A 25,682-nucleotide genomic window follows, 5' to 3' on the forward strand; every position below is an offset into this window, starting at 1 on the left:
ATACGTATTCAATTTTCGTATTACTACAGCTAAAGAGGAAAAATGGAATAGATCTTCATTTTTTCCAAAAAACACTTTTTAAGATGCGTCATTTTTACTTGATACGTACTTTCCGCTATACATGTACATATACATCCATTTGGATCGTGTACACTTCTCATTCGAATGCTTCTTTCCTTTCACAGGTGTGTATGTGTATTGCGTGTACCGTGATTACAAAATCATCATTCACCGTTATATCGCAGGTAAGATAGAAATGACATAATTACTTACTATCTTTTACGTACACACGTGCACACGTACATATCCTCCAACGAAAACATTGTTGCATGAAAAAAGCGTATAGAAAGCGCATTTTTAAACGTCAACCTAACATTATTAGCGTATAGCTGAAAAATAACGGATCTTTCTATTGATCGTTTCAACTAATTCATAATACACATCTGTCCTGCTATCGATAATCTTAATTGTATTTACTTGAAAAATTTGAACAAAAAGAAAATGAAATAAGATTAACCATTTTCGTTAGGCGGCATTTTCAAGCGGTATTCGTGCATATTGCATAATGGTCATGGTCGCATAAGATTTATCTGTACATCTCTTTACCTGTTACCTTTTTTTTATCGCTAATTAAACATTTCGGCAAGAGATTCTTTATCGGCACGTAATCGACTCAGTTAAATCGTTCATATAAAAAGTAACCCCATAACTACTTCATTCCATTAAGGTTATGTGCAGGTTTTCTTCAAGAACGATTACTTTCAAAATATTTTTTATCATATTTATACTTATATTTTTTATAATCCTGTATTCTTTTATGTTATAACCTTTACAGGGACGACTTAAATGTTTCGATTACGTTTATCTTATTGCATGCTAATTTTTACAAGATCCATCAATTAGGGCAGATGACACCTGTTGCCCACTATTCATCACTAAAAATTGATCGATTTAATTTAAGTTTGGTCTACGGAACTAATATTTAGTCCAAATACAGAAATAGTTTCGCCTCGTTTGTGCATATGATTGTACTTTACAGAGATGTATGTATACTTAACTGTTGAGCTGTCGCATGACTCAATCAATTAGTAATGAATTAAAATCATCGATCGGAATATAGAGGGATTTTGTACAAGGTTCCGTTTATTATTCATATGCACATACGCGCACAATCACATGGTGGTTAGATTGATCACGCGTTAGTATGCTTATCAATAACAGAGATGACTGTAACAAACGCTATATTCTTAGTAGGGAGTTAATGCATCATTCTCTTCACAGTTGATTAAACGGTTAGTTCGTAAAATGCAAAATTTCTTTATAGCGATGTCTTTTTCAAGTAGTTCAAAACGATTTAAAACAAATATAGTTAAAACAAAATAGAATCGAGAACAAATTTTGAGAAACACTAAGAATATATTAACGTTGTACCAATAACACTGTAGTAACATCGTGCATCTTGTTGTTGCTGCTTGTATGGTTAATACAATTTTCAAGGATTAAATATATTTCAAGTGTGTACAATAAAAGGTTAACTTTGGTTGCATATTTTGAAATGCGATAGACGTACAGTAAAATAATCTATGATACGATCGAATGATTTGTTGGCACAAGAGACGTGACAGGACATGTTTTAACGCACTTATAACGTGTTTGGTCACGTGCTGCGCAGCGTAGATGCGCATAAATCAAAACGTTCAAACATCGTTTATAATAGATTAATTTTGCATACTTACTTTATTAAGAAAATTATTATTTTTAATTAAGTAATTAAATAATAATGCCGTTACTATTATATAAGTAAAAATAATTATTTGCATTTGATGACTTAAGAACGAATAAAATACGAATAAAATACTAAAACATTTACGCTAGAAAAATTAAAATTGATATTTCATGACATTTCTATATTAATACACCTTTTTGATTTGTATAATCGAATCGTTTCTTTCTAGCTGGTTCTTCATGCTAACAAATCATTCGAGCTTAATATGTAATAATGTGCATAGACTCGTTGATTTTGATCAGGTTGTAAAGTATTAAGCAATTACTTACCTATGGATGTAAAAATATTCGCTGAAAAAGATTTGAAAGAAAGAAGAAAGATAATTATTCACGCAAGCTTTCTTGAACAAAAAAGACAATTGTTTTTTTATCGATATATTTAAAATTAATTAATGATCATGGTTGAGCGGGATGTAGAGAATACACAACACTGCTCCCATGGTACAAGTCTCGTGTTTACTTTCCTTTCTTTTTTTTTAAGGAGAACAGCGCGATCATCCTCCGTCAATGACTTTAGAACGAATCTCTCGTGATATTACCAGTCGTTGCTTTGATAGTTTGGATGATGCACGAATATTTGAACGACCGAATCCTCTCGTGACTATAGTGTTCCAACGAAACGAACAATTTCATACGAAATAAATAAATTCGATGTATATTTATCTTTCACCTGCCTTCTTTTTTGCTTGTTCACGACAGCATAAAGTATTAATCGACTATAGTTTGTAGTCTATAGCAAAACGCATTATCCAAGGTATGTAACTACGACCAGCGATTTTCTCGAAACGATTCCACGTGTATATCTATGTATACAGCAGTAGTATTCGTCGACTCGTTATCGTGGTCATAGACACGTTAAAGAGACAGCGATTGCAAAAGTTGTAAAAGTTTTGAAGAAAATTACAATAGGCGAGAACAAGTATAATTTTTTGTTAGACAGGCTCCGACTGTTCGTTTTTCACGTGTTTTATCTGTCGTATGATGTCATCTTGGGCATGTTGATTCTATAATTAGGTACTTAATACGAAACCGTATCTAGCATCACCATTTGCAAGGCTCTCCTGGTCACTTAACGCGCATGCAAAATCGCTTGGTAACGTCCCATTAACACGTTCTCGTTGTATACACGCGACAAAGAAAGTTCTCTCTACGTTTAAATCACACGGTCGTACGTACAGTTAGGTCACGCACACGCAACTCCTAAATATACATGTACAGCTTTTTTCTCTGGCACACACATTGGTTTCTTGACCGTCGTCATAATTAGCATTAGTTCCTTTCCTTCGTTTTTTTTTTGTTTATTCTTTTTATCACTATTTCTTTCTCTCTCTCTTTCTTCTTTTTTCGTCTATGCTTTGTTTCTTTCGAACGCGGTTTCTATCGTTAATACAGACTTGTTATGTATATATACACAATATAGTAACAGTCTATGTTCCTAAGGCTGCTAAAAAGTCTCACTTGTAGGATCTCCCCCGCGAAAAGGGAGAGCGTGTTATAGAGTTCAGGTTTCGACCAAGGGAGGAAAGCGTGAAACGTCTTTACCGTGCACGTCTAGTAAATCACTTCGTATACAGTAGCCTTTTTGTCACCGGATCCAGTAACGATATATTTGTCGTCGGCAGAGATGTCGCAGCTCAACACCGACGAAGACTCCTTCGACTGTAAAAAGAATTGATATGGATTCTCGTGTGGTTGTTCGGAGATCTGCTTTTTTGTGCTACTTCCACGCAACATGACGCGTTAATTACGTCCAACGATACACACAAAGAATAGTTCATCTCTTATGAGCATGCAACGAACTCTTAGTGGCCGCGAACTTCTTTTCTCGAATTATGAAAAATACGGCTGGCATCTAACTCACTAAAACTCGTAGCAAGAAAAGAATTTGGAAACTTGCGTATTTTGTGTATAACGCCTTACACTGTATTTACATATACAGTGGCAAAAAGTATCTGCACGTACTTTTATTTTTCAACGTTTATCAGGTTCTACGCCTCTCATTTTCATAATGTCAAATTTTCGTAGTCGTACGAAAGTACGCGCAATTAAACGATACGAAAGTTAATAGACCTAAAAATATCTGAAACGATGCAACAGCGTACAAGAATACTTTCTACCACTGTAGGTAAGTAGTCGGTTACTTGCTGATATTTCGTTACTCGAGTAGAGTAAGATTTATCAGAGTTTTTCAAATAAATGCAACGAAATGTCCTAACCGCTTCTAGATAGCAGTTTGCCTCGTTCAAAATTAAATGGTGACTAAGATCCCTCTTTATTTATATTCAGCTAGTTGTCTCGAGTTATACGTCGTTTCAAGTTGTTTCCATTTATTATATTTCATTGTCTTTAATCTAGTTAACAAGATGAAGTGAAAAACGAAAGAAACAACTTATCTCGATAATACCAACGAGAATGTGGGGATACACACCTGGAATATCGAAGCTCCGTACGGTGTGCGCCATGCGTTCAACAAATTATCCTTGCCGGTGGAGACGAACCATTTGCCACAAGAAGCGAAGCGTAACGATAACACGCACGACTCGTGTAGGTGCAGTTGATACTTATCGGACTTGGTAGCGTGAAGCACCTCTACGTTCGAATTTTCCATACCCACAGCGAGCCATTCTCCGGTTGGGCAATAGCCCAATGAGAATATTTGCGAGGTAAAGTCGTGTTGCTTCAATTGTCTACCCTCCCTTAGGTCCCACGAACGCACCGTATTATCCAACCCTCCTGTCCACAGCTTCGAACCGTCCGCCGAGATATCGATGCAGGAGGCACCGTCCGTGTGGCCTTGGAACTGTCGAATCAACGTCTCGTTCTGTAGATCCCACACGGCGATGTTGCCATCGCTGCAGCAGCTGAAGCAGACCTTCGAGTCTGGCGAGATCGCCAACGCGTAACAGGCCGGTGCCGCTGACGTCAGTTCCGTTTTGATTCGAGGTGTAGGACTAGCCAAGTCCCAGATGATCAGCTGACTCGCCTCCCCTCCAACTATTAGGGTTCTGCAGTCCGGCAGTAGCTTTACCGATCTGTTTTCAGAAATAATGAAAATAATGTGTATTTCATGGAATAACAAGGTGAACGAGGATGTAAAAAGGAAACACGTATAAACAGGATCACAGAGTAACGTAAAAACGAGTCGAAAGAACGAAGTACAATTTTTTAGATATATAATCTTTGACTACTTTCGCTAAATGGTTAGTTAAGGGAGTATTCCGACCGAACAAATAATAGTTTATCTTCTATTTTCTCTGTTACACGAACAATTAGGAAGCGTCGATTTCATTCCGTAAGTATAATAGGTTTAACCATTCGCAAATTAAAACAAGACATTCCTTCTTTCCCAATGTAAAAGCAAACCTCTACTTCCGTTGAAATATAGAATTTTCGTATTTCCTATTGTTCGTGATTCGTTAAGATTGATAGTTGGCCGATTCATCAATTACCTCGTAATAAAACGAGCCAGCCCGTTTCTTTTTAATGCGAATCCATTAATATTCCTCCACTTCTATTCGAATTTCATTCAAATGTTATATTCTCTATTCTTCTTCGTTTATTAAAAACGATATTTATCTAAACCGTCAACCGATAACGAAACACAATTCTGCCCTCTAATACGAAACTTCCCAGCTTCCTATTTAAAGTTCCTTCCCGTTCGTTACAATTGATACGTACGACCGATCATCGATTATCCAATCGAGTCGCTAACAATATCCAATAACGAAGAAAAGAAGACTCTTCTTTCTTACTACGTTAATAAACTTCTTACCTAAACATCAAGCATGTAGTACCATCTTCTATTCTCCTAAGTTCGTTAAAATTACCAAACAAATCCCGTTATTTGTCAAAATTACTAATCGAATCGCCATATAATCCAATAATAAAGCATTGCTCGACTAAAGCTCTATCGTGCAATCGCTTAACGCTTTACCGACCGCTAGCGATTCAACAGCATACGCACATCCGACCGGCATATCTCAGGCACAGATTCTCCTGGCACTGGCTCTGTTTTGGTTTAGACTCTCTAATACCATTCTTTTTCTTCGTCACGAGCGGTACGTTCCTCAAATTGATATAAAACTGTGGGAGCTTACAAAGCAACGCAACTGAGCAAGGTACCTTGGTACTAAATAACAAATTACTGTTCAAATAATGAGAAATATTATCGGCGCCAAAAAGCCGATTAATCGGCTATCGGTCGGTAAAGTGTCAAGCAAAATTGAACGAAACGTTGTATCTCGATTTCATACGACAAATTTACCACAATCCATGGATACGTGTTAGCGACGTGTCGAAAGAGTCGGACACACCGTGCAAACGTGAATAGACACCGTGGAACTGACCTAATATAATTGTCGCGTTGTAGGCAATCCAACTGCGATACGTGCTTGATACTGCTACCGCCTCCATGTCCGATGTCCCAGACTTTAACGCACCCTTTACCGCCCGTGTAGACGTACTTGGTCGGATTCGAGATGGTGACGGCGCACACAACCTCGCCATGAGTCAAGGTATTAATCTGACGCGCGTGACGTGGAATTCCCGGCCCTATCAGAGCGTCTGTGGGGAATGGTACTGGCTGCAGCTGACCCTCGCCGTTCATATGGAACGAGTACGCTCTGTGGTGGAATGCAAAACATTAATGCCTTTGTCTTTACGTAATGGAATGCCTTCGATTACTTAAAAGCTTCGCGCCGCGGCGAAAGGCGGCCATCGAAAAGATAATGCTTCGCACGCCGCACCTTCCTAGCTTATGCGAGCGGCGGTAGCGGGTTGACATTTTTAGAAACGGTCAGAAGCGTTGAACGATCTACAAGTGTAATTTGGTCGCGTCGTCGTGTATTTATTTCCTTTGAAATGTCAAGTACGCGATATGTAGATGAGTAGAAAGAATAGAAGTTATCGGTGCAGCGATAACCGAGTTTAAAAATATTCGTTTCCGAAGGTGTTTCGATCCTTTACTTCTCGGCTAAATCAGTTGTTTGAGAAATATTTCGTGGTTTTGTTATTTCCTCCTGGAGAAGCTGAAGTTCTCGTTTGGTAGATCGTAACTCAAGAAACACATATCCTTAAGTCACCTAATACGTTTATATAGGATTTATTAATTATAATAATTATAATTATAATGTCACAAGGAAAACTAAATGATATTATGTTTCGAAGATTTTGTTAACAGATTTGTCTGATTAAGCTTTATATTTAAAATCAGGATGGGTGTGGTAACTTCGATGTAAGTGATTTACGCTTCTGTTCAGAAGTTTGGAATATGTTAGGATTTCAGAGGAATAATAATTTGCTTAAGTAGATGTTATTCGTGTTATTATTATTTTGATAGTGTTGAGAGCGTAATTGATTGTACTTAAGAGTGAAAGTTATCATTATAATATCGTTATTTCTCAAAAGAATATACGAAAACGTTTGTTTCGTCCAAGAAGTAAAGAGTGTTCCGAACTTTTGAGTAGAAGTGCACAAGCATTCGAGTACAAGCTGCAAATATTTCGTAATGTTTTTGCGTCAAGTTTATTATATTTATTATCTAAGGATTAATTTTAATAAAAATTACGTACGGTTTGCCACCCGGAATGTTGCTTATCCCGTTACTCGATGGTACCCTCACGTGACTGTCGAAGCCGAGCTATAGAAAAGAACAAATTATATCAGTTTTTGCTTGAACTTTCTTTCATTAATAATTTCGATATTTTGAGTCACAATATTTGAATAGCAAATGCATAAATACGAAGAAAAGGATCAAGGAAACGTAATTTGCATTCTAGAAGTACGTAACACGAGATTGCATCAACAGAGATTTTCAGATTTGTAGCAAGCTTCAACAAAGACATATATATATATATATAGAAGAAAAACTAGCAACGACAATGCTCTATATATTAAGCTTTGTAGATATTTCTAATTTCTGGCAATCCAATTTTCAAAACATTTGAATACTAATCACTTGATAATATAAGGAAGACGATATATGCACAAACGAATTTTGTTTCTAGAATTTTTGCAAGTCGTCTTTAGTGTTTCAACTAAAAATTTCTTTTACATCACAAATAACATTGAGAACCATAATTAACGCATTTGCCTGTACACCTTGTTGGCAGAAATTTTTTAACAATTGAAATACTAATCTACGATTCTAATCCTCAAAATGTCTACTAAATTTGTAGTAATTTTCACCAGAAATATGTATCATTAAACGACGAGTAAAGTACATCATTTTAGAACTTACTATCTACTATTACACTTATATATCTATTACAGGCTACCTATTTTACAATCAACTGAAACATTACCCAACTGATACTTCACACAAAAGGAAATTATTTCAACGAGCTATCCATTGAGACACCTTAAAAGTTTTAATAATAATAAGAATAATAAACGAAATTAAATAGCCTTCAATCGTTTCATTGATTTAACTATAGGCGATAGTTGATTTCTTTGCGATTAATCAAAATAGCTTTAAAGTCACTGTCAGACGACGCTCTTTAAACGATTTTCGGTTGGTACACATATTCTCGTTGCCTCTTCTCAACAAATTCCAACTTGCTCAGTTTACATAATTTTATAAAGAAAAGAGAGAGAGAGAGAGAGAGAGAGAGAGAGAGAGAGAGAGAGAGAGAGAGAGAGATTCTAGAGAATTTTCCAATTTCACAGATCTGAATATTACCACGTTTCTGTACCACGTCGTAAGTAAACTATGAGATTTCACTGAAATTTATACATAAAAAGATATTTTAGACGACTCGGAGTTTTTATCTTTTCCTTAGAACGCTCATAGTCTATAGCATCGGTGGCGGGGTACCGCTGCAAAGTACTACGAGGCAAAAGAAAATAGAAAAGAAGAAAAAGAGAAAGAAAGAAAAAAGACGAGCAGCTAGAGCGGGTGAAGTACCATCGAGGTCCTGGCGTATGGTAAGTTGCTGTACGGCGAAGGCGATTGTGGCGGCTCATTGCCGCGGGACGGCAAACCCTGATAGCCCTGCGGTGGCGTTTGCTGTGACGATGGCGGATGATAGACCCGCGATGCCAAGGGACCAGGGATTCCTCCCATAGTTGGCGTACAGCTGCGCGACCCCCTCGCCGCCGCCACAGGTGTACCCGGCTTGTCGATCTGGAGAGGTTCGTTCCAACGGGGTACACCGGTTTATTATCGGGCGCAATCGTGGAAAGGAATTGTAAATTTCACGCTTGACTTTCGCACAAAAGCAACGAGACATATCGATCCTTGTCGCAAACCGGCGTAAGCGGCCACCTCCGGTTCACCGATTTATACCACCGGACACGAGGAAGAAAGGGACGCGCGGGCTTCGAAACCAGAGAGCTTTTGCTTTCCTCTGTTATCGTCCGCGCAAATTGACTTGTCGTAACTTCGCGCCACGAATTCCAGCTACACGCTATCGATGCTCGTGTACATGCGCGCTATACGCCAAGGGGAACCACCAAAATGTCTTCGTTGTTTTCGAAATTGTGGAAGCAGTTATCTTGTTTGGATTTTCTTAGCACACTTCGGTTTCCAATAGAAGGGAGGTTCGTCGAAGTTTCTTAGCTTTTAAAATACAGAGATACCCGGAGATACCCGGCGTAAACTCGTTTATTCATCGAACGTGTTTATGGGGACTGCGCGTAAATCGTATTTTTATATAGTCCCCTTTGTTTCGTTATTTTACTACCGATCGACCAGAGTATCGTGTATTCTGTTGTTTAAATATGGTTCGCGGAACATTTTAAATACATCGAGTTTGTCATCGATAAAAACGATCGTTGTAAAGCTTGAATTTCGCGACGACGAAGGAACTGAATGTAGAACACTATCGTCTACGATATCGTTGTACCTTTCGTCGACTTTTAATTTTGCATTATTAGCATTACGATTCCAAATAAAAGAATTTCCTAGTTCATCGAACAACTCGACTTTATTTCTAGCGTAACAAGTAGAAATTTTGCCTTCGAAAACCACGGAGCCATTGAAACGCTCACCCTTAGGCAATTCGGCGTGCATGTCGAAACGAAACGATCATCTTTTCACCTTCTTTCTCAAAGATCCAGGAAAGAAATGCAAGTAGAAATAATTCCGGGGAGAAAAATAGAACAGGACCGATTAGTCATCGAATAAGCCTGCTATCCGCGAGATCTTACATCTTTACTTTTCAGAGACGGTGTGCTACGAGCGGATGAACTTCCACTTCGCGATGGTGGCCTGTCTTTTACGGATGTGGAGCCAGCACCGGAAATAGGTCCTACGTGTCCTGGGGCGCCCAGTTTCTCTAGAGTGCCGTTCTCACGTGGATCCGAATGGTCACCATTGGCGTGTGGCGATGATGCCTCCTTTTGTGAAAAACAAACAGGAAAATAAAAGGAGCTTATTCTAAAAATATCAAATCCAAGCTTCACTCGTTCTTAGACGTAGACTTCTAATTTAAAATACTTGGAAATATTTTACGTAAGTAATCATGTTTTGGAGTCGATGCAAATATCGAATATTACGAACATTACGAATATTGACAATGTTCTATTATTAAATTAATTAATATCGACAGATTCATACGGGATATCGATAAATATGAAGAGCAAGCTTCCACAGTTCCAGATATCCGAACAAAGAATTGTGAAACTTTCTAAGTTTCAAACTAACTTATAAAACGATCTTCCCCTAATTTTCTCGTATCGTATCCTCTTTCGTTTTTAACCAACTGTAATTTTGTTGTAATTTCATTCTTTCGTTTAGTTCGAAGTACAATTCTGTTGCATTTAGTTCCTCGAAAGAAATATCTTTTCTGTTCAGATTGAAGCTATGGCCTACGATGACAAAACGTAAAACTGAGAAAGACAAGAGAAAAAAGGCAACCACGGTTTATACCTAATACAATATCAAGGAAATGAAAGAATCGAACGTTAGAAAAATCACTTGGACACGTCTTTTCAATCATGCTTCTACGACAAAGGAATATCCGCCAGTATCCACCACAAACCGACACCGTGATTCTCAACCTCAAATGAAGGAACATCCTTCATTCTCATTCGCAGTTTGTGCATACTTCCAAATTGCTTTTGCCCGATGAATTCGCTAATAAAAATATCGGATCCATTTCACTGCAGGAAGATGAACTGACCTCGTTCGCGACATCCACCACCAAGTCCTGATCGCTCTTTTCTGCGTCGCTGTCCTGAAAGCAGAAAAATTACGTGTCTGTGAAAGGGTATAGGAGAACCGTGTCCATTCGCGATTAGGGGCAACAGCGTTGCGATACATATCGATGTACGCTGTAATTCCAGCCATTGGTGCGATACGTTAACGATCACAGCCGCGAATATATTTTCGACGAATCCAACGCGAGAACCATCGAGAGAGGGAGAGAGAGAGAGAGAGAGAGAGAGAAAGTTCGACCTACATTTACGATGCGTCTGACTAGCAGATGCATCTTCAGAGACATATTATTAATCTTGACACTCGTGCAAGCTCGCTGCCTCTCTCGAAACGTTCTGATTGCACCAGCAACTTAATGGCCAGGCGTTCGACGAGTGCGCGTACCGGATAGAAAGCTCGCGTTTGCGAACGTGTAAGCCACGCCACGTCGCGCCATGCCATGCCGCGCCGCGCGTTTCTGATGGAATAGGAGGCGGAGGGTGGAGAAAGAGGGGATGTAAATGCGCTTTGCTTGGTCGCGCGGTTTCAGGGTATTTTCGCAATCAAGATTCTATGTGTGTGGCTGGTGGCCGTACACGCGGAGCGTGGAAAATTCGACCGATCGTTTGTCAATTCTGCATCTCGCTATGCTCGTCGTTGACGAGACTCAGCGCCACTGTCGTCGATCTTTGTCGCTCGTCGTAACGACGATTGCTTTTCCTTCGCACACCGCGTAACGTTTCCCTTCGATCTTTCTGTTCCGCTCTCTACGACGTAATTAACGTTGTCACGACGTAAATTTAGATTAGTATAGTTTCGTATACATATAGTTATTACAAATGTTGACGATGAAACGATTAAGAGAACGTTAATTTTGCGCTGTGTGTCGGTTAGGGATCGACTATCTGTCTACGTAGATCGCCTTGTCTGCTTGAAACGTGGTTTACGGGACGGCTCGAGTGCGACTTGCGTACGTCAAGCGGCACAGATAGATAATGACTCTAGTGCGTATTTTAAGTTGATCGACACTGATAACGATATTTTTTATTTCTCGTTAAAAGGGCTTCTAACGCTTGGTTACGTTAAACGTCACCACGCGGTGACTTTTCCAAAACAAGTTACGACGAGTTGTCGATTTTAATGGATACCTTCTCACATAATCGGGACAAGTTACGGAATAAATACTTGGCAGTGGATAAATACTTTCCATTCTAACGTGCACGTAACAACTCGTAAATATGCATAAATTAACATTAAATAAGATAATTCTTTTTTATATAAACCTTGTGAAATTTAATTAAATAAATATAATAAGAAATACCTGCCCTCCGAATATTATTATACTGCGCTATAACGAGTGTAGCGCAAATAATATTGGTATATTTTCTCCGTTAAAGAAAATTCTTTCAGCGTCTCGATTATCGTATACGTTCAATATGGTATATAAAACAATCCTGCAGCCTATAGGCCGCATTACGCAACATGCTCTGCATCAAATCAGTAATACCGCGTGTCACTGTTTACTCCATTACCCAGTATATCTTCCATTTGCTTCGAAAAAGAGACTACGCAAACAGTCAGCCACAGGGATAGGGAAGCGAGGAGAGAATCCACTAACATGGAGAAACACGGATAAACAGAAGGCTAGAGGCTTCGGCTAATATATTATCGAAAGCCGTGGATAATGCACCGCATACGGAAGCACAATTTGTGACTCGTGTATCTTTTATCATTTGTTTGTCCGTTATTTTCGAGTTTGTAGCGTCGCTGGCATCCGATTTCGTCGTATAACGGTCTAAAACCGCGGTGATTTCCGATACCCGCAACATTGGCAACTCGTCATTCCGAATACACCAGCAGCCCCGAAGCCGCCTAATCGAGCCTGCCGCGCTCTTTCACTCATCGCCGACGCAATCGCGATTTTCTATCGTTAAAAAAGATGTTTTAAATTCCAGAGAGACGTTGTACGGAAGAATGGCACTGGATAGGACGCACGGTTTTTCATTTTTATTCACGCTAAAAAGATGTTCTTCCCTCGGTCGAAACGTTCCTTGAAACGAGATGTAACTGCGTCTCGTTAATTGGCTGTACTTTAATTTTTTAGCGGTTCATTTTTCCCTCTTCAAGCTTATTTGCGACGCTTCATATACCTGAGCTTATATTTTCATTCTTAGCCGGCGTTTCAATTTTCCTAACTTTGTAGCTCATTCGCGATACACCGGATACTCGATAAACTATTCGATGCTCGAATCGCGGCGAAAAAATTCAGCCCGCGATCGAAATTCCCCGGGTAATAACCTTAAAATCCAGCGAAATTAAACCGTGTATATTTTAAAAGCCTGGGACGCGCACGACTCGAATATCGCGCACGTAACGTAGCTAACGTGTAACGTAGCGATCGCGAACACCGCGATACGCGTATGAACGGTGTTCCACGTAAGACGATAAACAACACACCGAATACCAGAGGAATGGTAAATAACGTGCACGGCTAGGAAAGTGCAATTTGTAATTCACGTATCTTTCATCGTTTATTTACCAGTTATCGCTCAGTTTCTACAAGCAGCTCGTTCCCGGGCCACAACCACCCCCGTCGGCCGTCGGCACGTAACGAGCTCGAAACAGGGCACGCGGCTGTTGCTCGTGTGTTACGCCAACAAAACGTTACAACTGCCGCCTGTTACTCAAAAGCTTTTGCCACCTTATCCTCGTATTTACGCCATTTCTTTGCCTATAAATTCAACCATTGACCATTACACGCTCGATATTGCGTACAAATGACGTTACGTTCTAATGATGTTACCGACGATCGATCGAACGATAAATGTACTTATTATCGGCAAAATTCGTCCTAATTTTCGTATTACGTTTTTCTTTGCCAGAAGATCCGAAACAGCGTACTTCCGTCGTTAACAATTGGCAAACGAGATTTTTCGGTCGTGTTAGCGATAAAACTAAGTTAGCTTTAATTTGTTATGTTCAAGATGTTTCCTTTTGTTTCTTTCTTAAGCTTACATTGTACCAAAGATCGCGAGGGATACATCGCGAGTTAGTCGCGTGTACGTTCGACCGCTTTCGTTTCAGCACGTTGTCGTTTTATTGTTATCGATGGGTAGATTAGATCGGTAGTATGTAACCGAGTAACAGGGATAATGGTGGATTAGATCGATCGCGAGACAAATTGCTCGTGTTTACCCTTCTGTCTGTTCTAACGTGGAAAATAGGACTCGCATGATTTATGTTTGAAAAAATCTCCCTTGTTTGCAGTTCGATTTTAACGCATTTGCAGCGCTCGTTAGCCTGTGTTTAAAAAATGGATATTTTTAACACCGGGGCAACTGCAATTGCGAATAAGATTTTGTAGAAGAGATTGCGAGCGTAAGGAGTCGAATCGACTGTCTTCGCGTAATAAATTCTATGGTTTTATTTAGAACTACGTGGCTGTTTAAATTTTCGAGATAGCGGATGGAAAGTTAGCGTTGGAAAGCCCGAAGAAGTAATGATTTAAAGTTTAAAAAAGCTGCCGCAGCCACGTCAGTTGCCAACTTTTTGTAATATATTTATCATCGCATTAACATTCTACGATAGGCGTGCGCTTAACCGAACTATAAATAAAGGCTAGAAAGAAGAGGAATTATGCACCGAGAGGCATTTAATTTTCACGGAAACTTCTTGTAGAGTTACGCACGCGAACGTGCATAAACGAAGTCGATTTTCAGAAAATCTGAAACTTCTCGCGAGATTTCAAACTTTTTCTTTCTATTTCGCTTATCGTTAGCCTCGATGAAGTGACAAACAACGACAGAGATAGGAAGTTTCGCCTCCCCTAGTAAAATCTATTACACACGATCGAAGATTACACGGGAAGAACGTTCAATATGTTTCGTTTTTCTGCGAGAGAATTATTTTCAAAATTGAATATCCTTCCGATTGATATTACGAAAATTGCCCTTCCATTTAGTTTTGAACACGTAGTTTCTCTTATCGAGCCTGATCGCTTACAAAATCTTTCTAGTTCCACGTCAGTTATTTTTCTATCGTCGAAGTGACATTTCGGCGATGACGGCGAAAGCAGATATTTTAAAAATCCCACCCGACGATTCACGTCGCTGCGTTACCCCACGAAAGGATCGAATAAAACACGTAGAATTATAACGAAAGCTACATCTCGGTAAGTACATCACGCTAAAACCGCTTCTTCCATATTTTTCTTCCATCTCATCACTCGCAGAGTAAACGATCCTAACTAATCAATTTAATCGGATTAAAGAGCGAAACTGAACCGTAGCGTGGTATCTCGTTACTAATTCTTTCTCCGCCAGAGTAGCCATAAAACGATTTAAAACGTTAGCTCCAGATGGGAGTCGAGCAGGGTCAAGAGGATGCGCCGAAAGAAGACGGATTAGGTGTCAAGGGACGATTAATAATTCAAGAACGTTTTGTGGTTCATATCCTAATTATCGTAGAGCTGCCGGTAGCTAGTTGCACGTTCTTTGTAATGCCCCGCTCGCCTTATGAGCCTCGTACAACGCGTTCAAAGCGGCGCATACGATAGTATTGCCTTCCTAATGACGTAATATCGTGTACAACGCCCATCCATCCATTATGCGTCTGCTAGACCATATATAATATATATATAATATATATATAATATATATATACACACATACATACACACATACGCAATATATATTGTGTATTCGTGTCGAAGGTGTTTGTGTACATGCACGGTTTATCGACGTGGAGAACCACCTGTGTGCGTCTCTGCTTCTGAAAATGATTTACCAAGACCAAGACTGCTTGAGAAAAACGAGAATTATCCGGCAGAATTCGCTACTTGCTGCATGATTTAGAGGAATTTCTTCGCGCATCTCATCATCGGATACGTACGAAGACTATATTATACGTACGATAGGAGAGGAACGTGAGAAGCGACATTTTCCAGAGTAGTTTTAAAATTCAATAGTGTTGAGGTTATTATATGTATAAAGAGAGAAAAACGCGTGGATAAAGTGTAAGGTACAAAATATATATATATATATATATGTCGAATTGTCGTTTGGATTTCGAGCGCGAGACAATTCTTCGTTAGCATTTGCCATCATGATGTTCAATAAAGGTTGTATTTACATAAAATTATATTTCTTTACAAAGTTTGATAAATAATTAGTTTAACGGTTAACTAAGATAACAAACAATAAGTAAACAAATGCTTTAAATAATATTCTTGGGTTCTGTAACGAATCCACGGTCAACGGGAAACTTTCTGTACGTTTTAATATATTTTTGATAGCACATTGACACGTTCACTCAGGCACAGGGTTTCTCTAAGACTGACTCCAAGACGATGACAGTAAACTCTCCAAGGAGATTGCAAAATAAATGACAGATACAGTTGCATATATCAAATACATATCGATCGGGAATATCAACAAATTCCCAAGCGCCGTAACTAGGCAGTTCCACATAAACCAGCATTGCTCCTGATCAAGACTTGATTGTTTATACAGCGTATCCCTTAACACTGGAACCTCCTTTGTAAAACATTTCGTTCATCCCGTGACCGTGGCTACGTTCGGCGACCAGTTATGTCACCCCGAGCCCAAGTATTGAGAAATCTTCCAAAAGAAAGGCTCGATGTCTCTACATCTCCGACATATATATTTAATTTAATAGAGAAGTGTAATAATAAGTAGGAATACAATTTGAGCTGGTCCAGATCAGCACGTTAGCGGTGTTACCTTATAACTGAAAACCCCGAAGCCAACGTCGCCTGTCTACTGTTTATGGTCTGCCTTCATGCTAGTCTTTTGTCTATATGCTGTCGATGGCTTCAGCGCTTGAGAAAACTAAAAAGACCAGATGTAGAGTTTTCGTAGAAGTGGTGACCACTTCAACAAATAGGTTGCTAATCGATCGATCACACGTTTACCAAGAAATCGTACTTCTATACGATATTCGAGTTGTTTAATTCGCGCGTTTTCTCCTTATTTTGCAAATTTTGTAAATATCAAGATATCATTTGTCTCGGTAATTATACCCTTATGAAACTCCGATGATTAGTCTGCTATCTTTGAAACACGCTCCGAACGCTTCGAACCCGACGTAGATCGTATTCATTTTCACTAATCCTCTATTAAAATTCTGCCGTATGATCATAAGCCGAGGCGTTAAAATCAGAAAGTCAATAAAAATATAGTTATCTGTCTATCGCGTTGTTCGTCTGTTACTTTCATACGTGTACCGCCACTGAGAAAAGTGTGCGAACGCTTAAAGGAGCCTTTTATGGTTATACAGCAGCAAGTATCTGGAACCACTTACATCTTAATGACGTAATTAAGTAGCGATTTCAAATGAAAAACGTAGTAGAGAAAAGGCGAGTAGCTTCGAGGGGATATAATTTAAGACGACTAGTTTTTTTAAACAGTAGATGCGTAGAAGGTCATGTGTGTGTTTTTACATGGAATCGTATGTAACTACATTGTGTGCTTTATACAGGCTGGTTCGCACAATTGTTTGAGGTCATAATTCCGATATCAATGGAGTTAGAGAAAAATATGAAAGGAAGATGATGAATGGTTCAAAAAGCATTACGTTCGAAGGAAGACACTTCCTTCCTTTTTCTTTTTTTTTTTTTGCATAATAATTATTGTTATTTCTGTATTTAGAGGTAGGATGACAATAGCTATTATTTTATTCTGCGGATAAATCTATCACACCGTTCTGAGTCGAAAAACTTTTATTGCACTTTCTTACGTGGACTAGGGATAAAAAAAAGAATATCTCAAACCTATCGATTAAATCTATCTTTCAGTTACTGTTTATTGTAATTAGCGCATCTGCATATGGATGGCGAGCGCGAAATCACGTTGTCATCTTCAACGGTAATTTATTTTATTTGTTTAGTCATTCTACGTGAAAAAATATTCGAGTAAAACGGTGAAAGAATAATTAGTCCGAGTGAAATAGAAATTTTGCATCTTATGCGAGTCAAGGAAAACGTAAATTTTCTTTGTCTCGTTATTGTCATTAATTTTACTAAATATGATACGATATACGATTATATAAAGATTATAAAAAGCGAGAAGACGACGTGAAGATTATAAAATTGAAATGAAAAATAAAGCTACTTTGGAAAAATGCTATGATACTATTCGTGTGATTAGTGTAGAAGGTAGTACGTAATTTGCTCCATGCACTTGGAGAGGCATCGAAGTTTCGGTTATGGAGTAAATTGACGTGCGATTTGCTTACAGGAAAATTTGCGGTTTACGAACGAATTCCTGTAGTCGTAGCTATACGCAAATTAGCGAGACTCTCGCCGGAATTGATCGTAGCTACCAAGGAAATTAGTACGACTTGTGGTCATGCGAGTTGCGATCACGGGGAAAGTAATACCGACTTGTGGTCAGTAAAAAATTAACGCCGCTAATGGTCACGTGAATTACAGTTGTAGGAGTATTAGTGCGACCTGTGTTACAGCGAAATTTTATCAAATAAAACGGTGAAATTCACGCAATAATTTCAATTTTACACGAAAACAATTCAGCTGTTCTGAAAGTGGTAACAAGTATCTAATTGTAAGTATGTACCTAGATATTAACTTCGTTCACAACTATTATTTATAACACCTGTTAGTTAACTATTAGTTATATATATATGTACATAAAAATCGGCTATAATTTTATAAGATAACGATTCAAAAAATATGTTAGAAATTTTTTAAATTATTTGGAAGGGTTACACGAAAATTACGAATAAAGTAGAGAGTTCTGAGAAGTTTACCTGAATTTGAATCTCACCTGTAGTAACATAAACTGTGCTATCAAAAAATGCAGAGGCACAATTGCCAAAACTGTTTGAAGCGGTAATCGTAAAATATGATGGATACAGACCAACAAGAACATAATCTTATTACACGTAATTGCTACGTTAAATAACACTTCTACAATCTAACTTCGCAAACGCTAGTATACTTCCCATAGAATTTTAATAATTTTGTAATAATCTGCGTCAACTTTATACCGCGACACTGAAGAAAGGGGGACAACTTTTCTCACGATTAAAAGTAAAAGACAATCTCATCTTCCATTTGCCAAACTCTAAACTTCAAGTAATCGAAAGCAAGATTTTTGCTCTCGCGATACGTTCTTCTGTAGGGGAAGATATAAAGCAGATTATAAATTTAAAGTCATCCTTCAAAGGATTTCTACGAGAAGGAGAGTCGTCATTCGGATTCCTCGAACAAAATACGACATCAGGTCGCAATGACAGCGACATCGCGGAAATTCAACGGCCTGATCTTCGTTCGGAGCAAATCAGCCAAGCTCGACGTTGTGTTTCAGCTCGGAACGGTGACTTCGTCGCGAACCATTTCCGGCGGAGGAGAGAGCGGAGTAGCGGTTCCAGCTACTAGGGACACGCAATAAATTTGTGTACGGACGATGAGCGTGTGTAAATAGAAGCCCAGTGTGGTGGTATTGATTTCAGTGGTATTACTCGGCCGGTGGAGGGCGCTCAAAGATGGAGGAAGGTGGTTGAGTAGGATGGAGGAGAATGAAGTAGAGGAAGGTGGAGGAGGAGGAGGAGGAAGAAAACGAAGAGGTTGAGGAAAAGGGGTAGGGCGGAGGGTTAAAAGAGAAGGAGTAGAAGACGAAGAGAAAGGTAAAAGAAGGAGACGAAGGAGGTGGAGAGTGTCTTCCTCCCCTTAACCTGCTCGTTCTAGCGTTAAATATGATACAAATGTTATCATCCCTTCTATTCTGTCCTCCTTCCCCAATCCGCCCCTTGCGGCACGAACCACCAGCGACCACGATTCTCTTCTCTCTCTTCTGTCTTTGTCTTTCTCTTTCTCTCCTTCTCTCTCTCTCTTTCTATATATATATATGTGTGTGTGTGTATATATATATTCTCTTTGTTTCCCTTTCTCACCGTTTTCCTTCGTTTCTCCTTTCTTCCTTCGTCTATATATCCGTCTTCTTCCACACTTTGCGATTCTCTTCGAAAAGACAGAGACGAGACAAAGACAGAGACAGGAGAGGTCTAACCTGAACCGCTTTCTCCGCCGCGCCGGCTTCTTCCCTCGTTTAACCCAGCATAGCGAGGATGACGGTATTAAGGGCAGCTCTATTATTCGACCACCCAACCACTCGACTCTTCGTCTCGAGAATCCTCGAATCCTTTTTTCCTTCCTCCCCAATCTCCCTTTTCCGCTTGCCCTTCCATCCCTCTCACCCGCTTCACTGTCTCTTTCACCCAACCCCTACGAGTTTCTCCTTTCCGCCCAACCCCTCTATACACTCACCACCTCTTCCTCTCTTACGTATACAATGTTCCGCGTATTTTTCCCTGGCGCTCACCTTCTCCTCTACCTCATCCCCTTCGGTTTACTCCAACTCCCGTCGCCCCATCCCGTAACCACTCTTCTCCTTTTGGGTCCAATGTAAACAAACGCACGAGCGCAAAAGAAGAATCGAAGGTTTTCCACCCATTCCCATTCTCTTCCTCTTTCCTCGTTTCTTCGTCTTTTTCTCTCGTTTGTTTCTTCTCTCTCGTTCCCCTTCCATTGGTCAACCCGATAAGTTTAGCGAAGTTAAACGATGGAACATGACCGGCCAACTGATGTGATCACTTTGACACGAGGGTATAAAATTAACCGGAGGAAAGGGCAGGTTAATTAGCTGCGAACAGTTGTTTGGCATTTAGTCCACGATCGAATATAGAATTTTGTATAGTTTTAAATTTCTCCTGCCTTCTCATTTAGAATTTATGATCATGATCCGGTCTCGATCGTTTTGTTTCATTTGTCTGTTACTTTCGCTCTTCCTCTTATTCTTATCTTTCTGTCAATAATCGATATAGAATTTTCGTTTGACGTTAGAATCGGTAATTTTGCCAAATTCTCTTTCCTTTCGCATAGGGCTGCCTGTTGATCTATTGTAGCTATTCGAGATATTTGATTTTGACAAAAAAACGTAAGGGAGAAGAAACGTTCTAATTTTATACGAAAAATATCAAGGTCATTGATACTTTTCATTTCTAGTCTAGCCGGTCGTATTCAGAAAAAATTTCGGAAAATACAAAAAAGAGATCGCAATCGATGTAAAACTGAGGATTAACGCGCACCGGTGTGATCTTTGCAATTGACGAAAAGATTCGTTGCTTTACTAGCCACGAATTAAAAAAGAAAAATGCTCAAAGACAGAGATATACGCCGTGTCTCTTTAAAAATGTAACGGAGCACGAATTTCCTTTTTGCAAATTTTGTTACGAAATTTTGATCGAAAGGTGCATTCGGAATGACCGGAAGCACGAGATACATCAACACCAGTAATACGGCCAACGTGGAATACGGCGATCGAGAAGGCGGGTCGGTTCTTTAAAATTTGTAGACGAGTTTCTCTGCTCGAGCAACCAGGATTGACCCTTCTCTCTGGCTCCCTTTTCCCGGACCCGATTCTTAAGGAAACGCGAACGAGCAAAACAAGCGACGAAAAGTTTCCCAACGGTCGGCCATTCTTTCTCCCCCTATCTCTGCATTTACCCGCGTTAACTTTGCTGAAGTCAAGGCAGTGACTGTGTTCAAAGTACCGGCCGCTCGCGATGCCTCTTTGGGTTATTCGATCGATCGTTTTGACCAGCGAGCACCAACAATGTTATCGCGTTATTTCTGACTTTTGAATTGCAGCTCTCAGATAGAAAAAATATCTTGGAAAGTAGATTTGATTTAGGGGTTTGTCGTATAATCTAGTTCGCCGTAGGAAATTTATTAAAAGTGCAGATTGTAATGCTTTTGATAGGAACGTTGCTAATTGATGTCGAAATTCTACAGGGATTTCGTGAAACTCGTCGAAAAGACTATTTGGAAAGTTGATATGACGATGTTTATAGATGAGAAATCGATAAAGAAATTTTGTGAAAATGTTCGTTGTTACCAGAAGGTGAATTATGCGGCTGTTGAAAAGTTGCATCGAAATTAAAGAAAAATGTCGATGGGCTTGGATACTTTTAAGCTTTGATTTTTTCCAACGACATAACACAACATATAGAGGGACTGGGGTGAGACTACGTGGGAAAATAAGTCGAAAATGTATAATACAAATTTTCCGCGCGACGCTTCGTTTCTGAGAAAGTCGAGTTTAAAAATTTGTCAAGTATACGTTGATTCGACTAAGTACCAACTGGTTATGAGCGAACAATCAGCAGCAGGTTATTATACATGCGAAAATAAATAAAGAAAGTAAAATAAAATTTTCCCGTTGAAAGCCTCATTTTCAAAGAAATAAAGTTTAAACGTGTTTAATTAAAAACGAACCGGTCTGGCGTGTACACGTGCGCGCACGATACATTTTTAGATCTATTTTTCTAAAAAAATGAAGCATCTTATGGGCAACTTTTATTCTACATTTTGCCTTGTTCCCAAATTTTGTTTATTTAATCTCTCGATTATTTACTCTCGTTCAATGCGGAATTAGCAGAATTCAAGTATACTTGTCAAATCTTCAAACTAGATTTTTTCGAGAACGAAGTCTCAGATGAAGAAACCAAGCTTGTACCAAGCTTTCTTCTTCTTCTTTCACGTAGAATCATCCCCTGCTCGGTTGTACTACGATTACCGCTCCACTCTGTATTTATTAACCTAACAGACTATCATTTAAAGAAAGTTAATTCTAATTAGTTTCAACAACCAGCCAATTGTCAAATTTATCGAGCTTCGGTTCAGCACGTTACTTGCAGAATAGTTTTAAAAAACGAGATTTCTTTATGTACGACGTTGAGGTCAAATTTTTTGAACACCAGGAATATCTACTAAAAAGAAAATGTGTATATTATAGATACAACAAATTCGACAAAAAATATCATAGATACGTAAGATCCGTCATTGTTAAAAAATTGTTTCTTCATTTCGGTTCGTAGCTCATTCGTAGTTTGACGCAGGAAGTTGGAATGTTATTTCCTTTCCATAACCGTCTCGAGTAAATGGTTCTTTTACCATTTATAATATTCTGTTTGCACATGTTGTTAAAATTTCTCCTTAGCTACTGCTGGAAGCGACTGCTGGTTGCGCTCGAGTCAAATTAAATTTGATGACATATTCACAATGTTCACGGTACGCTGTACCATATCCCTCACCATCTACTACAAAGTGTACCTACCATTCGCTTGTAATAGTTCGCGTTCAAGTTAGCTTTGTAAGCAATGGGAAACTTTATCAAACAGATTGCTGATATCGTGTCTACGTAAAAATTGTACAACTACGATGCTATACAATGTTTTTTCACCGAACGTTGAACGATACAATTTTACCAAGTTGAAAACAAATAAATTGTCGTACACGTACGTTATCGATTACAAATATTAGGGCTTCTGCTCGTCGCATTTATTTGAAAATTTTAACAAACTCGAAATATAATACGAGCCGGGAATTGAAAAGCTGGCTGGCTGCAACAGGTGATTGTCAACGAATCTACAATTTTAGATAACCAAAAAATAGATAATCGAATGTAAGAGCTGCATCAATTTCGCTCGATTACTTTTCGCTTGTGTCGTGTGATTTCTTTCTTAACGCCATCGGTATCGTCTTCTTTTCTTTCTATTTCTTTTTGCAAAGAATTTCACAGGCAGGGAGTTGATATGTAAAAGCGGCGACGAAGATCGTGGATATTCTTTGCGAATAAAACGAAGTCGATCAAATAATTGTGGACGATAAATACGATTGTTGCAAAATACACATGAGAAGGAAAAATGAGTAAATAACTTCAAATTCGCTCGTGGATCGTAGAGTAAATTTTATAGTTGTGACGTATCAGGGTACTGCGAATTTCACCTGTAAAACATCATTTTTCAATATAAATTAATCAAATTGACGGCTATTATCTTCCTTCGTCACGCAAATATAATGCAATTTAACGTTTCGAAGGTTGTTAACAGGTGAAAGCCACAAAGAATTCCAACTTCTGTAGAATCGTAGAATTGATGAGTTTGTAATAGGATAGTCAATCGACTAACTAGAAAATAAAAACAATGAAGAGCGTTTGACTTGTATCGCATGTATAATTATTTATAGATTAGGTTCTGTACATACGAAAGTAACAACGTTGATATCGTTCAATCAGAACTTAATATTAAAATATGAAATTTAACCAAAGTAGCTTTCACCAATTTTGGCACTGTCATATTTGATCATAGTACATTTTATCCACCTTTTCTACCGTATTCGTTCTAATAAGTCAGGTTCAAGATAAGAATCGGATGATTCGGCAGAATAAATTCAGATTTTTCGTAGACCTCTTGCATAGTGTAAAATAAATTTCTTGCTTAATTCACCTCAAACCTTTTCGATCGGAATTAATTAATAAGTCATGGCTCTCAACGAGTAATTGAGCAGCTTTCTACAAAAGAGCTTTCTACATCTCCATAGTTATTCCACAGAACAACTCGTATAAATGCACATTTATACCACGTATAGTAAACGTACATTTTTTGTGTATTTTTTAGTTGATCAATCGAATTTTGAACTCCACGAGCCATTACGATTATTAACCGAACGTAGTTAACATTTAAAGAAATTAAAAGCGTAATTTACAAAATTGTTTATTTTATTTACTGAACCCTTTTCCCGCCAAGCTTCCGAATCGTCAACTTGTCGCTCTTCTATAACTCTTGCAACCAATTTCCACGAACTTTTCCCCATCATCGTAAAGATCCATTCCGATCTTCTACAACGCACGAATACAAAATTTCGATCTACCAGTAGTTCCTCTAATAATCTGGATCGATCGTTACCTCTTTACACGAGACCAACGTGATTATCCTTAATACTCGCATAGACGAAGATATATACGAATACGTATCTCTAAATGACAGTAATACAGGCGTTAAACTCGCTCCACTTTCCATCTAACCACGTTCGATGACTCACACGGATCAGCTTATTCATCCTTTCCGCCTCGATTGAAGCGACGATCGATCCTATCCGTCATATAATCATCGCAGCCACCCTGAAGATGGTCAAGAGAAGGGCCCCTGCTGCAAGATTAATCCCACCCAGAAACCACTTTACTCGATACTTAATAATACCGCAGCCACGAGCTCGTTTCTCGGACGAAATTAAAAGGGAAACATTGAAAAGGCAACACAGATCGATAAGTAACATTGCGCTTTTTTTCTACCGGCGGAAAAAGGGGCGAGAGAAACGTTGTCGAGGGGTTGGGCACGGTTAGTATCGTAGGTCTTGCAATTTTTACGAGACAACTGCTTTCGCGTCTTGCACCGTGAACACGACTGGATACGTATTAAAGCTATTATCCTTGACGGAATGGAAGGAGCGAGAATGGAATAAAACTGACATTCGCGTAAAATCGAAACGTTTCTGTGCCGTTTTATCGAGAGAAATGGGGTAGGTTAGAATGGGAACAATGGAACGAATGAAAAAGATGATCTTTTTTTTTTTTTATTAGTCAGTATTACGGTAAGCAAAGAACGAAGAAGAAGAGAGAATGGTTGGCGGGTGCAAATGAATTATAGAATACTAAGCGAGATTATGGTTAGCTAGTTTGACGGGTAAAATAGTTTGAAATATCGCGGTTGTTCGATAAAAGCGAATAAACGGAGAACGACGAACTTAAGCTCTTGAATTAAATAGGAATTTGGAAATTATTTTTCCAATTGCAAGATCGTTTCATTCGGGTTGATTAAATGAAAGTAGAAATGGGATGAGAGGTTTGGGACATAAATGTAAGATAAAGGATCGAAAATAAGT

The 25,682-nt window shown here is 38.9% G+C and overlaps 1 protein-coding gene across 6 annotated transcripts in view; it reads right to left on the bottom strand.

The window, feature by feature from the left end:
- Window positions 1–75: 75 nt before the first annotated feature.
- LOC126915406 (protein groucho) overlaps window positions 76–25,682 on the bottom strand; it is a 115,462-nt gene continuing 89,855 nt past the window's right edge. For 4 of the 6 annotated variants that reach the window (XM_050720061.1, XM_050720063.1, XM_050720062.1 and 1 more), the window contains exons 10-16: window positions 10,908–10,961; window positions 9,934–10,122; window positions 8,690–8,908; window positions 7,356–7,423; window positions 6,132–6,407; window positions 4,214–4,817; window positions 76–3,444 (exon numbers count right to left, since the gene is read on the bottom strand). In XM_050720061.1, coding sequence (XP_050576018.1) covers window positions 3,337–3,444; window positions 4,214–4,817; window positions 6,132–6,407; window positions 7,356–7,423; window positions 8,690–8,908; window positions 9,934–10,122; window positions 10,908–10,961 — 1,518 coding nt within the window. In that variant the 3' untranslated portion in view covers window positions 76–3,336. The remainder of the gene's footprint in view (window positions 3,445–4,213; window positions 4,818–6,131; window positions 6,408–7,355; window positions 7,424–8,689; window positions 8,909–9,933; window positions 10,123–10,907; window positions 10,962–25,682) is intronic. The other 2 variants (XM_050720065.1, XM_050720066.1) reach the window with 2 other exon arrangements.

This window comes from Bombus affinis, chromosome 4 (assembly GCF_024516045.1).
Source record: "Bombus affinis isolate iyBomAffi1 chromosome 4, iyBomAffi1.2, whole genome shotgun sequence".
In the NCBI taxonomy this organism is placed as follows: domain Eukaryota; kingdom Metazoa; phylum Arthropoda; class Insecta; order Hymenoptera; family Apidae; genus Bombus; species Bombus affinis.